The 14853-nt window shown below is 44.8% G+C and overlaps 1 protein-coding gene across 1 annotated transcript in view; it reads left to right on the top strand.

The window, feature by feature from the left end:
• The window catches only part of ankrd33b (ankyrin repeat domain 33B), an 81029-nt gene extending 66177 nt beyond the window's left edge, over nucleotides 1-14852 (top strand). Inside the window, exons 3-4 of the mRNA XM_033017057.1 lie at nucleotides 5027-5167; nucleotides 13585-14852. Of these exons, the coding sequence (XP_032872948.1) occupies nucleotides 5027-5167; nucleotides 13585-14441 (998 nt within the window). The 3' untranslated portion in view covers nucleotides 14442-14852. The remainder of the gene's footprint in view (nucleotides 1-5026; nucleotides 5168-13584) is intronic.
• The last annotated feature ends 1 nt before the right edge of the window (nucleotide 14853 follows it).

Genomic DNA, 14853 nt, shown 5'->3' on the forward strand with positions numbered 1-14853 from the left:
ACGTTGATGAGGATAATGCCCAGCCAGCTACGGTTTAATCCTCTAGGTTTGCTGCTGCTGTTAAAACTCACCACCTCCAGTAATCTCCCATTCTATTATTGTACTGAAGTGAACTCATGTTCATCTAATCGGGGATGAGCTGCTGTGTTATGGCAGTTATTTTAGAAAGCTGGAGTCGACCAGCTTAGAGTTAGTGTGTTATTCAATATTCCCTTCATCATCTGAGATGTCTTCTCAGTCCATTACCATATAACCATATAACAATTACAGCACGGAAACAGGCCATCTCGACCCCTCTAGTCCGTGCCGAACACATAGTCTCCCCTAGTCCCATATACCTGCGCTCAGACCATAACCCTCCATTCCTTTCCCATCCATATAACTATCCAATTTATTTTTAAATGATAAAAACGAACCTGCCTCCACCACCTTCACTGGAAGCTCATTCCACAGAGCTACCACTCTCTGCGTAAAGAAGTTCCCCCTCATGTTACCCCTAAACTTCAGTCCCTTAATTCTCAAGTCATGTCCCCTTGTTTGAATCTTCCCTACTCTCAGTGGGAAAAGCTTTTCCACGTCAACTCTGTCTATCCCTCTCATCATTTTAAAAACCTCTATCAAGTCCCCCCTTAACCTTCTGCGCTCCAAAGAATAAAGCCCTAACTTGTTCAACCTTTCTCTGTAACTTAGTTGCTGAAACCCAGGCAACATTCTAGTAAATCTCCTCTGTACTCTCTCTATTTTGTTGACATCCTTCCTATAATTAGGCGACCAAAATTGTACACCATACTCCAGAATTGGCCTTGTACAATTTTAACATTACATCCCAACTTCTATACTCATTAACGACATCGGGCAGCCATGATTGTAATTAGTTGTAGCTCTTTTGCTCTGAGCCTGAAAAGTTGTATCTCAGTTGGATATTCTTGTCAAGGGACGGGGCCTGTAGTTCTTTGAACATACAAAAAAAATCAGTGCTTGTAGCCTACAATTTCCCACATACTGTTTCTACTGAATCCTGCTTCTCTGGGGATTGTCCGATCAGATTGCTTCAGAAATGTCAAATACATAGATACATAGAAAATAGGTGCAGGAGTAGGCCATTCGGCCCTTCGAGCCTGCACCGCCATGCAATATGATCATGGCTGATCATCCAACTCAGTATCCCGTACCTGCCTTCTCTCCATACCCCCTGACCCCTTTAGCCACAAGGGCCACATCTAACTCCCTCTTAAATATAGCCAATGAACTGGCCTCAACTACGCTCTGTGGCAGAGAGTTCCAGAGATTCACCACTCTCTGTGTGAAAAAGTTTCTTCTCATCTCGGTCCTAAAGGATTTCCCCCTTATCCTTAAGCTGTGACCCCTTGTCCTGGACTTCCCCAACATCGGGAACAATCTTCCTGCATCTAGCCTGTCCAACCCCATAAGAATTTTGTACGTTTCTATAAGATCCCCTCTCAATCTCCTAAATTCTAGCGAGTATAAGCCAAGTCTATCCAGTCTTTCTTCATATGAAAGTCCTGACATCCCAGGAATCAGTCTTGTGAACCTTCTCTGTACTCCCTCTATGGCAATAATGTCCTTCCTCAGATTTGGAGACCAAAACTGTACGCAATACTAGAGGGCATTGGTTTACAGTGAGAGGGAAATGTTTAAAGCAGGTTTACAAGGCAGGTTTGTTTTATACAGAGGGGTAGGTGCCTGGAATGCATAGCCAGGTAGAAGCAGATCCAATAACAAAGGGAAGGTTACGTGGGCTGGTGAGATTAGTTAGATTGGTGCTCTGGTCAGCACAAACAGAATGGGACATTGTCTTGTTCCTGTGCTGTTCTAATTTGATAGTCAAATCTGACAGAATGTTTTTTGCGAGGTCGTGGCCTTTATTAGTATAATGTGAAGCACCTTAAAAGAAAATTCTTGTGGCATCTGGTTTGTTCACTTGGGCCACTGCCAACAGAAAGGTCTCGACCCGAAACATCACCAATTACTTCTCAAATCAAATACTAACAGAATACGCATGCTATATACTCAGAAATTTGCAGAATCTCAAGAAAGTAGATCTTTGGGAATATTTATAGATAACTTTATGACAGGCCAGGGAATTGAGGGCTATTGGGCACTGGCATAGAAGAGAGGAAGTAGGGCAGGGCAAAGCAGCCATGCTCATGTTGAACGACGGGGCAGGCTTGATGGGCCTACACCTGCTCCTGTTTTCTTGTGTTGTTATGTACGTTTTACCTCCTACTAGTGTAAGATTAGTAGCATTCCACTGAGAGAATTTTGTGGAACGACTGCAAAAACATGTGTGTGTCGTATACTTGGTGGAGATTTGGCAATGAAAGAAAAATATCAACAATAAGCCTCAGCTACACATTTCTTTAATTCACCACACCCAATGTTGCTATGGCTTCTACAATTGAAACCAGTGTTTCAACGTGAATGTGCTTTGACCTACGCCTGCTGGGAATAGAAATCATAATTTTCCTCATTTGGTAATAGTGTTGAAATTTTAATATTGTAAAAGCTGAAACTTTTCCCCTCTATTTTTGACTGCAAATGGAAGAAATTAACATCCTTAAACTGAATCCATCCCTGATGCATCACAATCTAGTCTACATTCTCCTTGATCTCCATTCCCTCTTGTTTTGACACCTTACACTTTCCTATCCATGTATTTCCCTCTCCCCTGACATCAGTCTGAAGAAGGGTCTCGGCCCGAAACTTCACCCATTCCTTCTCTCCAGAGATGCTGCCTGTCCCCCTGAGTTACTCCAGCATTTTGTGTCTATCTTCAGTTTAAACCAGCATCTGCAGTTCCTTTCCTACACCTGATGCATCGCAGTATGGCTTAGGAACCGTTCAGTCCAAGGCCACAAGAAATTGCAGAGTTGTGGATGCAGCCGAGACCATCACACAAACCAGTGTCTCTTCGACTGACTCCATCTACACCACGCTGCCTCGTTAAGGCCACCAGCATAGTCAATGACAAGTCTCACCCTGGCCATTCCCTCTTTTGACGTCCCATCAGGGAAGAGGTATAGAAGTGTGAAAATGCACACCTCCAGGTTCAGGGACAGTTTCTTCCCAGCTGCTATCGAATAATTGAACCATCCCATCACCAACTAGAGAGTGGTCCTGACCTACCATCAGTGGAGACACTTGGACTATCGTTAATCAAACTTCACTGCACTTTATCTTGAACTAAATGTTATTCCCTTTATCCTGTATCTGTACATTGTACACTGGACGGTTTGAATCAGTCTTTCCACTGACTGGATAGCGCACACAACAATGCTTTTCACTGCACCAAGGTACATGTGATAATAAACTAAACTAAACCATCCATCTTTGGTGGATATAAAAGCTCCTGTGGCACAATTTTGAAGAGGCGTATTTTCCTTGGATTCATGGTTTGTAGCTATCCCTCAAACAGCAAACATTTATGACCTGACCATTAACACAATATTGTTATTGCAATGTACAGATGGGCTACAACGGTGCTTCAATGGGTGAAGCCATTGGGTTTCTTAGAATAAAGGGGAGGCCGTTTAAGACTGAGGTGAGAAAAAACTTTTTCACCCAGAGAGTTGTGAATTTATGGAATTCCCTGTCATAGAGGGCAGTGGAGGCCAAATGACTGGATGGATTTAAGAGGGAGTTAGATAGAGCTCTAGGGGCTAGTGATATCAAGGGATATGGGGAGAAGGCAGGCACGGGTTATTGATAGGGGATGATCAGCCATGATCACAATGAAGGGCCGAATGGCCTCCTCCTGCACCTATTTTCTATGTTAGGGGGGACTTGATAGAGGTCTTTAAAATGATGAGAGGGATAGACAGAGTTGACGTGGATAAGCTTTTCCCATTGAGAATAGGGAAGATTCAAACAAGAGGACATGACCTGAGAATTAAGGGACAGAAGTTTAGGGGTAACATGAGGGGGAACTTCTTTACTCAGAGAGTGGTAGCTGTGTGGAATGAGCTTCCAGTGGAAGTGGTGGAGGCAGGTTCGATTTTATCATTTAAAAATAAATTGGATAGGTATATGGACGGGAAAGGAATGGAGGGTTATGGTCTAAGTGCAGGTAGATGGGACTAGGGGAGAGTAAGTGTTCGGCACGGGCTAGAAGGGCCGAGTTGGCCTGTTTCCGTGCTGTGATTGTTATATGGTTATATGGTTTCTATGAAATATTCAAGATCATGAGGTGTGAAAGGCACCATGTAAATGCAGGGACACCAGAGACTGCAGATGATGGAATCATGAGCAGAAAATAAAGTGCTGGAGGAAGTCAGCAGGCCATGCAACATGTCTGGAGGGAAATATAGATACAGCTGTCTTAGATTCATTTTTAGGAGTGGAACTTGCATCCATTTAGGATAGATTCTAAAGTGAAGGAAATGTTCTCAAGGTTTCACTTTTGCCTTGGCAATATATCTGTGCAGGATGGTGGAACACTCCCCGCACGTGGCTAATATCAAGTCAAGTTTATTCGTCACATACACATACGAGATGTGCAGTGAAATGAAAAGTGGCAATGCTCGCGGACTTTGTGCAAACAAACAAACTACAAACAGAATGGAACAGGATCACATATTCACATATTACATATTTGTGGGAGGGAGGAAAAAAAAGGAAAAACAGCAATTTAAAAAAGACACCACACAACAGTAGAGTGGTTCAGTAGAGTTAGTCCCTGGAGAGATAGGAGTTTACAGTCCTAATGGCCTCTGGGAAGAAACTCCTTCTCAACCTCTCCGTTCTCACCGCATGGCAACGGAGGCGTTTGCCTGACCGTAGCAGCTGGAACAGCCCGTTGCAGGGGTGGAAGGGGTCTCCCATGATCTTGTTGGCTCCGGAGTTACACCTCCTGATGTATAGTTCCTGCAGGGGAGCGAGTGAAGTTCCCATAGTGCGTTTTGCACTACTCTCTGCAGAGCCTTCTTGTCCTGGGCAGAGCAGTTCCCAAACTAGATTGTGATGTCTCCGATATGTATCTGATTCTGTGATTTGCAAACATTTGCAGGGCACATCACGATCACAAATTATTTGCTGAACTATTATCCTGGAATTGACATTGAGAGGAGGAATGTCCATGGGTTCACTGCGTTGATGAAAGCAGGAATGCAAGGAAGAACAGGCTGTGTCAGAGCCCTGATGCTGGCAGGTACGTGGCACTGATATCAACTACTGTCATTGATGTTATCTCGGCCCCTTTTCTCAAAACTATATTTTAACAAGGCGTATCGGATATCGGGCACGGGAGCTTAAACTACTTTACATGAGAATATTCCAGGAAATGTCGTAACATGGACATCAAGATCTTGCGGATTACAGTTGCAATATATGATGTTTGCAGGTGCAGAAGTTTCTACAGTAGTTTAGAGATACAGCGCGGAAACAGGCCCTTCAGCCCACCGAGTACGTGCCGATCAGCAATTCCTGTACACTAGCACTATCCTACACACACTAGGGATATTTTACAATTTTACTGAAGCCAATTTATAAGAATAGTACCATGGATGAGATACTTTACTTATGTTGAGAGATTCATGAAGCTGGGATTGTTTTCCTCACAGCAAAGGAGGGCAGAGTTAATGGAGATGCTAACATTCTAAAATAATTTGAAAGAGTACTTAATCGTTCCTTGCTTCCACTGTAGCTTTCACTTATTTTGAGTATGTGTGTGTATATGCACAGTATATTTGCGTGTGTGTTTGTATGCACAGTAAATGTGTGTGTATGGATATATATGACATATATAAGTGTGTGTATATATATACATATATATATATGTGTGTGTGTGTGTGTGTGTGTGTGTATATATATACACACATATATATGTATGTACGTATAGACGCACACACACACAGTACACACAAAATGCTGAAGTAACTCAGCGGGGCAGTCAACATCTCCAGAGAGAAGGAATGGGTGACGTTTCAGGTCGAGATTCTTCAGACTGTTGTCAGGGGATCCAGCATCTGCAGTTCTTTCTTACAGTTTGTCCGCTCCACGGCGAAATCTCCTCAAGGTTTGTCTACTTTAAAGAAGTTCTCCTCTTCTCTCCGACAAGAGTTCAGCAACATCCTCTCTCACTGCTGCCCCTCTGTGATCCATTCCTTCTCTCCAGAGATGCTGCCTGTCCCGCTGAGTTACACCTGCATTTTCTGTCTACCTTCAATTTAATCCAGCATCTGCAGTTCTTTCTTACAAATATATATATACATGTGTGTGTGTGTACGTGTACTTGTAAGTATGTGTATATATACACACTAAACTTTTTTCCTCTCATTTATCATATTGTTTACAGTGTACTCTGTTTACATACTGTGTTGTGCTGCAGCAAGTAAGAATTTCATTGTTCTATCTGGGACACATGACAATAAAATACTCTTGAATCTTGAAAGCATTTTATCGGGATGCAACACAGCATGGTTCGGGAACAGCTCCATCCTAAACTGCGAGAAATCAAAGAGAATTGTGGACACAGCCCAGACCATCACACAAACAAACCAACCTCCCATATACTCAATTTATACCTTAAGCTGCCTCTGCAAGGCCACCAGCATAAGCAAGGATGAGTCTCACCCCAAGCCACTCCCTTTTCTCCCCTCTCCCATCAGGCATAAAGTGTGAAAACACACACTTCCAGATTCAGGGACAGTTTCTTCCCAGCTGTTATCAGGCAACTGAACCATCTACTAACAATTAGAGAGCAGACCTGAGCTACTATCTACCTCATTTGAGACCCTCGGGCTATCTTTGATCAGAGTTTTCTGGACTTTATCTTGCACTAAATGTTTTTCACTTTATTCCCCTTATCATGTATCTGTACACTGTGAATGGCTCGATTGTAATCATGTATTGTCTTTCTGCTGACTGGTTAGCACGCAACAAAAGCTTTCCGCTGTACACGTGACAATAAACTAAACACATTAAAAAAACTCTACTGGTTGGGGTGGTGAACAGAGGCCAGAGAATTAGTGCAACGGCAGATGAAACAGAAACAGTTGAATCGTGCGTAGAATTGATTTGTACAGTGAGATTCATCACATGCAGGCTGAGGAGATGTGTTGAAGTTATTTTCAGCATGGGCCCAAGAGCCTGTTCCTGTACTATGTTCTATATATGGTAAGGTACACGTGGCCTGAAAGGGTGCTTGAAGCAGATTCAATAACTTTCAAAAAATAAATGGATATGCTCTTAAAGGGTGATTCATAGAGATTTTGGAAGGAGCTGGGAAGAGGGCTAATTTTAGAAAAGTGTGATTAGCTCTTTTGTACTCCACGATTCTGAACCTCTGCTCATAAATTGTGAGCTGTGAGTGACAAAGAATGATCTATGGTACATGAGGCTCCCAGCGGACCAGCTCTTAAATCTTCAATCTCAGTTCAATTTTAAGTGGACAATTAAATCAGCTAGATGTTTGACCCGCGAATGGATCCATAGCAGCCACATTTCTGGTGTACAGTAATATGCATTGATTTACTTGTAATGGGCACCTTGGCAGTTTGTCAGGGCAGGTTCCACTATTCCTTTACTTACCTCCAGTTACATCCCCCCTGCTTGCAGTCTGAAGAAGTGGTCCCAACCTGAAACATCACCTATCCATTTTCTCCAGAGATGTTGCCTGACACGCTGAGTTACTCCATCACTTTCTGTCTATCTTTGGTATATTCCAGCATCTGCAGTTCCTTTCTGTACCATTATTCCTTCCTTTCCCATTCAGAGTTCCCCAACCTCTGGTCTGAGCTTTCCCCGTGGAACCATACTGTTGAGGGAGGTGCTTGAAGCCATGGCTTACTATTGGACTTGAGGTAGGCACAGATGTTCAACCATGAAAGTCTCTCTTCAAAATAGCATTCATCTTGATAAATTTTCAAGGGCTTATAAATTTCCAGTAGCCAACTGGGTTCAGAGTTCTGTGGAGGATGGAACTGCAGAACCTGGTTAGACACAAAATGCTGGAGTAACTCAGCGGAACATGCAGCATCTCTGGAGAGAGAGAATGGGCGAGGTTTTGGGTCAAAACCCTTCTGCAGACCTTTGTCTCTGAAGAAGGGTCTTGACCCAAAATGCTACCCATTCCTTCTCTCCAAAGATGCTGAGTTACTCCAGCACTTTGAGTCTATCTTGGGTTCAGAGATCTGTTCAGTCCAGTAAAGTAAAAGATTTGGGGTTTAATGTTGATTTACAGAAAGCCTCAATCATCCACTATTGTCAAAATACATTAATCTTCAAAAGATATTCCGATACTATATGCTTGGCTATTTATCATTAAGTTATACATTCTGTCTAATGGACATCTCTGACCAGACCAGCATTCATTGTCCCTTCCCATTCATTGTTTCAGGGAGGGTTACCAGTGCTTTTCTCGTGAAGGTACGCTCCAGTACCATGTACGGGCACTTTGAAAGCTATATTAATTAATGTACAGCAGCAACAGCATTGCGTGAACTGTTATATATGCATATTGGCACATTATGCACAAAGTAACATTAGCAAATTTGCAGATGACACAATGCTGGGTGGCAGTGTGAACTGTGAGGAGGATGCTATGAGAATGCAGGGTGAGTTGGACAGGTTGGGGGAGTGGGCAGATGCATGGCAGATGAAGTTTAATGCGGATAAATGTGAGGTTATCCACTTTGGTAGCAAAAACAGGAAGGCAGATTACTATCTAAATGGCGTCAAGTTGGGAAAAGGAGAAGTACGACGGGATCTGGGGGTTCTTGTACATCAGTCTATGAAAGTAAGCATGCAGGTACAGCAGGCAGTGAAGAAAGCGAATGGCATGTTGGTCTTTATAACACGAGGAATCGCGAGGTTCTTGGGGTGGAGAGGGGTGATAGCGGTATAAAGGGGAGGGTAGTGTCTTGTGTTCTGTGTCTTGTGTCTACTGTTTGTGGGTAAGTGTGTCTGTTTAGTGTTCAGCCATGAGCGAATGGCGGTGCGGGCTCGACGGACCTGGTGGTCTACTCTCGCACCTACTTTCTATGTTTCTATGAATCGAATATAGGGGCAAAGAGGTCCTTCTTCAGTTGTACAGAGCCCTAGTGAGACCACACCTGGAGTATTGTGTGCAGTTTTGGTCCCCTAATTTGAGGAAGGACATTCTTGTTATTGAGGGAGTGCAGCGTAGGTTTACAAGGTTAATTCCCGGGATGGTGGGACTGTCATATGCTGAGAGAATGGAGCATCTGGGCTTGTACACTCTGGAGTTTAGAAGGATGAGAGGGATTCTCATTGAAACATATCAGATTGTTAAGGGTTTGGACACGCTAGAGGCAGGAAACATGTTCCCGATGTTGGGGGAGTCCAGAACCAGGGGCCACAGTTTAAGAATAAGGAGTAAGCCATTTAGAACGGAGACGAGGAAACACCTTTTACACATAGTGGTGAGTCTGTGTAATTCTCTGCCTCAGAGGGCGGTGGAGGTGGGTTCTCTGGATGCTTTCAAGAGAGACCTAGATAGGGCTCTTAAAAATAGCGGAGTCAGGGGATATGGGGAGAAGGCAGGAACGGGGTACAGATTGTGGATGATCAGCCATGATCACATTGAATGGCGGTGCTGGCTTGAATGGCCAAATGGCCTACTCCTGCACATATTGTCTATTGGCACCTTTTACAAAAAAACCACTGAAGGTAACCGTGGGTTACCTTTAAGTCAAGGATAGACACAAAAATCTGGAGTAACTCAGCGGGACAGGCGGCATTTCTGGAGAGAAGGAATGGGTGATGTTTCGGGTCGAGACCCTACTCCAGATGTCAGGAGAATGGGCGGTACATAGACAAGGAACTCTTTAGATAAGGAAGAGTAAGGTGTGAAAACAGGACAAAGAGAATGCAGATCTAGGAAAATGTAGAAAAGATCATTGTTAGTTGGGAGAAGGTAACAACAAAGCAAACTGAGATAAAGTGTAGTCGGAGCCAGTAAGACTGGTTGGAGAACTGGGAAGGGGGAGCGGCTGGAGAGAGAGAGAGAGAAAGCAAAGGTTACTTAGGGACGTCAATGTTCGTACCCCTGGGTTGTAAGCTGCCCAAGCGAAATATGAGGTGGGGTTCCTCCAATTTGTGCTGGGCCTCACTGACAACGGAGGGGGTCCAGGACAGAAAGGTCAATGTGGAGAAGGGGGTTTAAAGTGTTGAGCAACCGGGCGATCTGGTAGGTTTAGGGCGGACTGAGCGGAGGTGCTCAGGAAAACGATTGCCGAGCCTGCGCTTGGTCTCGCCGATATATAGCAGTCCACACCTGGAACAGCGGATACAGTAGATGAGGTTGGAGGAGTTGCAAGTGAATCTCTGCCTAACCTGAAAAGACTGTCATGGTCCTTGGACGGAGTCGATGGGGGGAGATATAGGTACATGTGTTGCGTCTTCTGTGGTTGCAGGGGGAAGTAACTGGGGAGGGGGTGGTTTGGGTGGGAAAGCACGAGTTGACCAGGGAGTTGAGGGGGGGAACGGTCTCTGAGGAAAGTGGAAAGGGGTGGAGATGGGAATATGTTGCCTTTAAGTCCTTGTGTATGGCTTGATTTCATTCATGTATAGTATGACCTGATTTGATTGCGTGCAAAACGAAATCTTGTAACTCGTGACAATAATAAACCAGTACCTAAACTAAGTATCGAAAAAGCTGATTGAGTATTAATGTTCCCACAACTCTGTTAGGTTGGGAATTTGAGGATTTTGATCAGATCTAATGAGAGATAATATTATTTAAACACTTTGTATAAGCGAGTTCGGTATTCCGACTGCAGATGCCCAGGTCAAAGGTCACTATGCATACACATCCCTGGAAAGCAATGGTACAGTGAAGCAGTGGACCTTCATTTCTTCTGTTTTTTTCCGACTTTGATTCTTCTAGGTAAAAAAATACTGCTTTCAAACTATGAAATTGTTGTATTTATTGTTCCTTTGTTAAAAGCTAAGATTATTTTGTTGTTTTTCTGCTTTATTATACTTTGGTGAGCGAGCGAGATCGTGCTCGTCCGTGGTCGGTGTCGGGAACGGGTCCGTTGAGTTGCTGCTGGGCCGTTCCTGTCCCCTCCCGCGTGCCCGGAGGCGGCCGGAGGTGTCAGGTCGGGCTGGCAGCCGGAGATGGGAGAAAGCTGAGTTGCTGCAGCACTTTGTGTGTATGGCAGGTGCTCAGCTTTCGCAAACCCGTCTCCGCAAAGTCTTCAGCAAACCCGTTCCAGACACCGGCGAAAGCCAAGCACCAGCCATACACACAAAACACTGCAGCAACTCAGTCTCTCCCCGCGCCGGCTGCCAGCCCGGCCCGACACCTCCGGACACTCGGGAGGGGACGGGAACGGCCCAGCAGCAACTCAACAAACCCGTTCCCGACACCAACCACGGACGAGCACGATCTCGCTCACTCACCAAAGCATGATAAAGCAGTAAAAATAACAAAATAATCTTAGCTTTTAACAAAGGAACAATAAATACAACTATTTCATAGTTTGAAAGCAGTACAGGTATTTTCTTACCTAGAAAAATCAAAGCTGGAAGAAATGAAGGTCCACTGCTTCACTGCTCTCCAGGGCTGTTTATGCATAGTAACCTTTGACCTGGGCATGCACAGTCGGAATACCGAACTCACTTATTCTAGCAGAAGGCTGTATCTTTCACACTATCACATGTCTGTCAGCAGAATGTTATAGGTCAACCTCATTGAAGTCTGGTAATTCACTGGGACGCTTCAGGCAAGCATGGTTTCTAACCCGGACCGGATGTCCTCGTTTTGCTGGCTGCCTGCCTCAGGGCTATGATATCATCTAGTCTAACAGTCAGCTTGTCATTGTGAAGTGAGGAAGTTTGGACATTCTGCTCATACTGGTCAAGCACCGGCTCAAACCGATGTTTCTGTTCAGTTTAGTGTGGCATTTTGCTGCAGAGAGTAGCAAGAAAACAAGACTGCATGCAGCTAAAGCCACTGGCCAGAAAAACCAAACAACCCTATTACACAACACACACACAGCTTTGTTTTGTACGGCACCATTCCACAGAATTCCAAGCATGAAGCATTTTGCATGGCTTGGGTTGCTGATTAGTAACCTATATTAATGGCTGCAGTTAAACAAGAGTACTTGTGTATTTGATACTGATTTTGTTCAGGAGCTTGAACCTTTGAGATGAGTTTCCATATATCAAGCGTGACTTAGTGACATTCTACAATTTCAGCATATTCTGCTGTCTGCTGCAGGAATTAAGATCGATTTTACATCCTTCCCCCCTCCTTTCCACTTTATTTCTGATCGCACTTCAGTGAAAATTCAGGACGTTTTATTCTGGCAAGGGTGCAGTGTCTGTGCAGTTGTCATTGATCAGGTCGTGACAGGCAGCTTTGCCCAAAGATTATTGGCAAATGCTTACGTGCAAATGGAATAAATCACACTGAGACTGAAAAATCAGTCTGAAGAAGGGTCTTGACCCGAAATGTCACCCATTCCTTCTCCCCAGAGATGCTGCCTGTCCCGCTGAGTTACTCCAGCATTTTGTGTCTACACTGAGACTGAGATTGGGCTACTACTGTAGAAGCTTCTGCATCTGCAAACATCATATATTGCAACATAACCATTGTGTTCGTGCTCAATCTACAAAAGAAACCAAAGAGAAAGTTTGCATTTTCATAGCACCTTACACAATCTCAGATTTCCCAAATTATATTATGGCCAATTGTGTTTTTTTAGCATGGACTGCATTGAAATACAATCTGTATTCTAAATTGTGCAAAAAAAAATCCAAAGTACACGAGGAAGTCAATGGGTCAGGCAGTTGGTAATGGGCAGATGTTTCGGGTCAGGACCGTTCTTCAGCCTGATGGAATGGGGGGGGGGGGGGGGGATAAGATGGAAAAGAGGGTGAGGGTGGGGCAAGGTCTGGCAAGTGATAGGTGAATACAGGTTTGAGGGGAAAGAGAGTGTGTGACATGTAAGGCCGGAGGGCAGAACATGGGTGGAATGGAGAGGGGGGGGGGGGGGGCGGGATAAAAGGAAATATGCAATAAAATAATAGGAAGTTGATTAGTCTGCATAATATTAGCTAGGTTACAAAACCTGCCTTGGTCTTTGAAATAGAACCACAGCACTCTTGAGATGAGTGATGGGTGCTTCATCCAAAGGACAGCACCCCATTGTACAGAGGTCCTTCAGTCCTGTGAGGGGAAGGTCAGGGCAGCTTCAAGTCACAACTTTATGACATTAAGCGCAGGAGTTTTGTGACCTAACAGCGCCCGAGACCCCGGTTCGATCCTGACTACGGGTGCTGTCTGTACTGTAAGGAGTTTGTACGTTCTCCCCGTGACCTGCGTGGGTTTTCTCCGAGATCTTCGGTTTCCTCCCACACTCCAAAGAAGCACAGGTTTGTCGGCTAATTGGCTTGGTGTAAATGTAAATAGTCGTGTAAAGGATAGTATTAATGTGCGGGGATCACTGGTCGGTGTGGACTCGGTGGGCCGAAGGGCCTGTTTCCGTGCTGTGTCTCTAAACTAAACTATAGATGGTCTCTCTAATCAGATTCATTGAGTTAATTCCGGTTAAGATAATAGCATAAGACTGATGATGTGTGCTTTCTCTCTAGGTGCTGATATGAATGCGACAGATCCAGGGAAGGGGTTCACTCCACAACAATGGGCACAGTTTACGGGGCGGTATGAAACAATCTTTCTCATGCACAAGCTCCTGGCCCAGCCCTGCCCTGTCCAATTCAGTGACAACTATAAACCTGAGTGGCCAAGACTGAAGGAACTTGTAGCCAAAGCCAACGAGCCCAGGAACTGTTTGGAGAAAATCTGCGAAACACTCAGGTCGGCTTTGACCATCAACTTTCCTCGCGATCCAGAGGTGGATGGACCACTTGACCACATGGTGAGGATGACTACGGCCATCACCAGCCCCTTTGTAGCGACTGGTTGCAGGACTGTCTGCCCAGGCAGCCCCCCTTGCGTGGGGAAGAAAAGGTACACAGTCCAGGAGATACTGAAGTTGCAAGAGTCTCAGGGAACTAAACCACCGAACAAGGATTATGTTAAATACCAAAAACTGTTTCAGAACTCTCAACTTGTCGTGGTCCCAAGAAAGGAGGAGAGGAGAGCGAGCCTGCAGCCGCTGAGGTCTCCCTCTGCTCAGTCCACAGTTGTCTCCTTGCGCAGGGGTAGTCTCATGCCCTTGAGCATGCTGCGGTGGAGCAGTGTCCAGCCGGGCATCGTGGTGCCCAAGGTGCGGGTGTACAAAGCTCCCACTCCCACCTACAACCCGGAGAGGGTGCGCAGGAAGAGCAGCGGCAAGAGCAGCAACCTCCTGGAGCTGCCCGTGTGGAGGTACAAGGAGCTGAAGGACGAGCGGAAGAAAGCAGAGGAGGAGGAGAAGAGGAAAGCAAAAGAAGCGGAGAAAGAGAGAACACACAAACTATCACTGAAGCGCAAGTCGTCGGGTTAAGAAAGCAGATTGGTTAAAATGGGATCGGAGCAAAACCATGAAAAAGCTGGAATCTTGCATATTTCTCTGCCAAACGGGAAATATTATGAACCGACAGTCCTGTGAGGTTTGTGTGGGCCTGATCTTACTTGCAGATTCACAGCATTAGCAGTTGAATGCAATGGGTAGTTCAAATGATGGTGCAAGTTGTACCATTTTAGTGCGACGGGACATGGCTGAGCATTCCCTGCTCACTTAGCATGTCTGACCTTTAATTAATGCAATCTACCCTAGTTCAAAATGTCAGAGGCAGAATAACTTGCGACTTTCTCATGAAAATAATTTTGAACCTGCATTTATCTTTGAAGAGCATTTTGTTTCTCTGTTATAGATCATGTGGTTCTGTTTAATAGGACGGGTGCCAAAACATCGG

Source organism: Amblyraja radiata, chromosome 2 (genome assembly GCF_010909765.2).
Source record: "Amblyraja radiata isolate CabotCenter1 chromosome 2, sAmbRad1.1.pri, whole genome shotgun sequence".
NCBI classification, from domain to species: Eukaryota; Metazoa; Chordata; class Chondrichthyes; order Rajiformes; family Rajidae; genus Amblyraja; species Amblyraja radiata.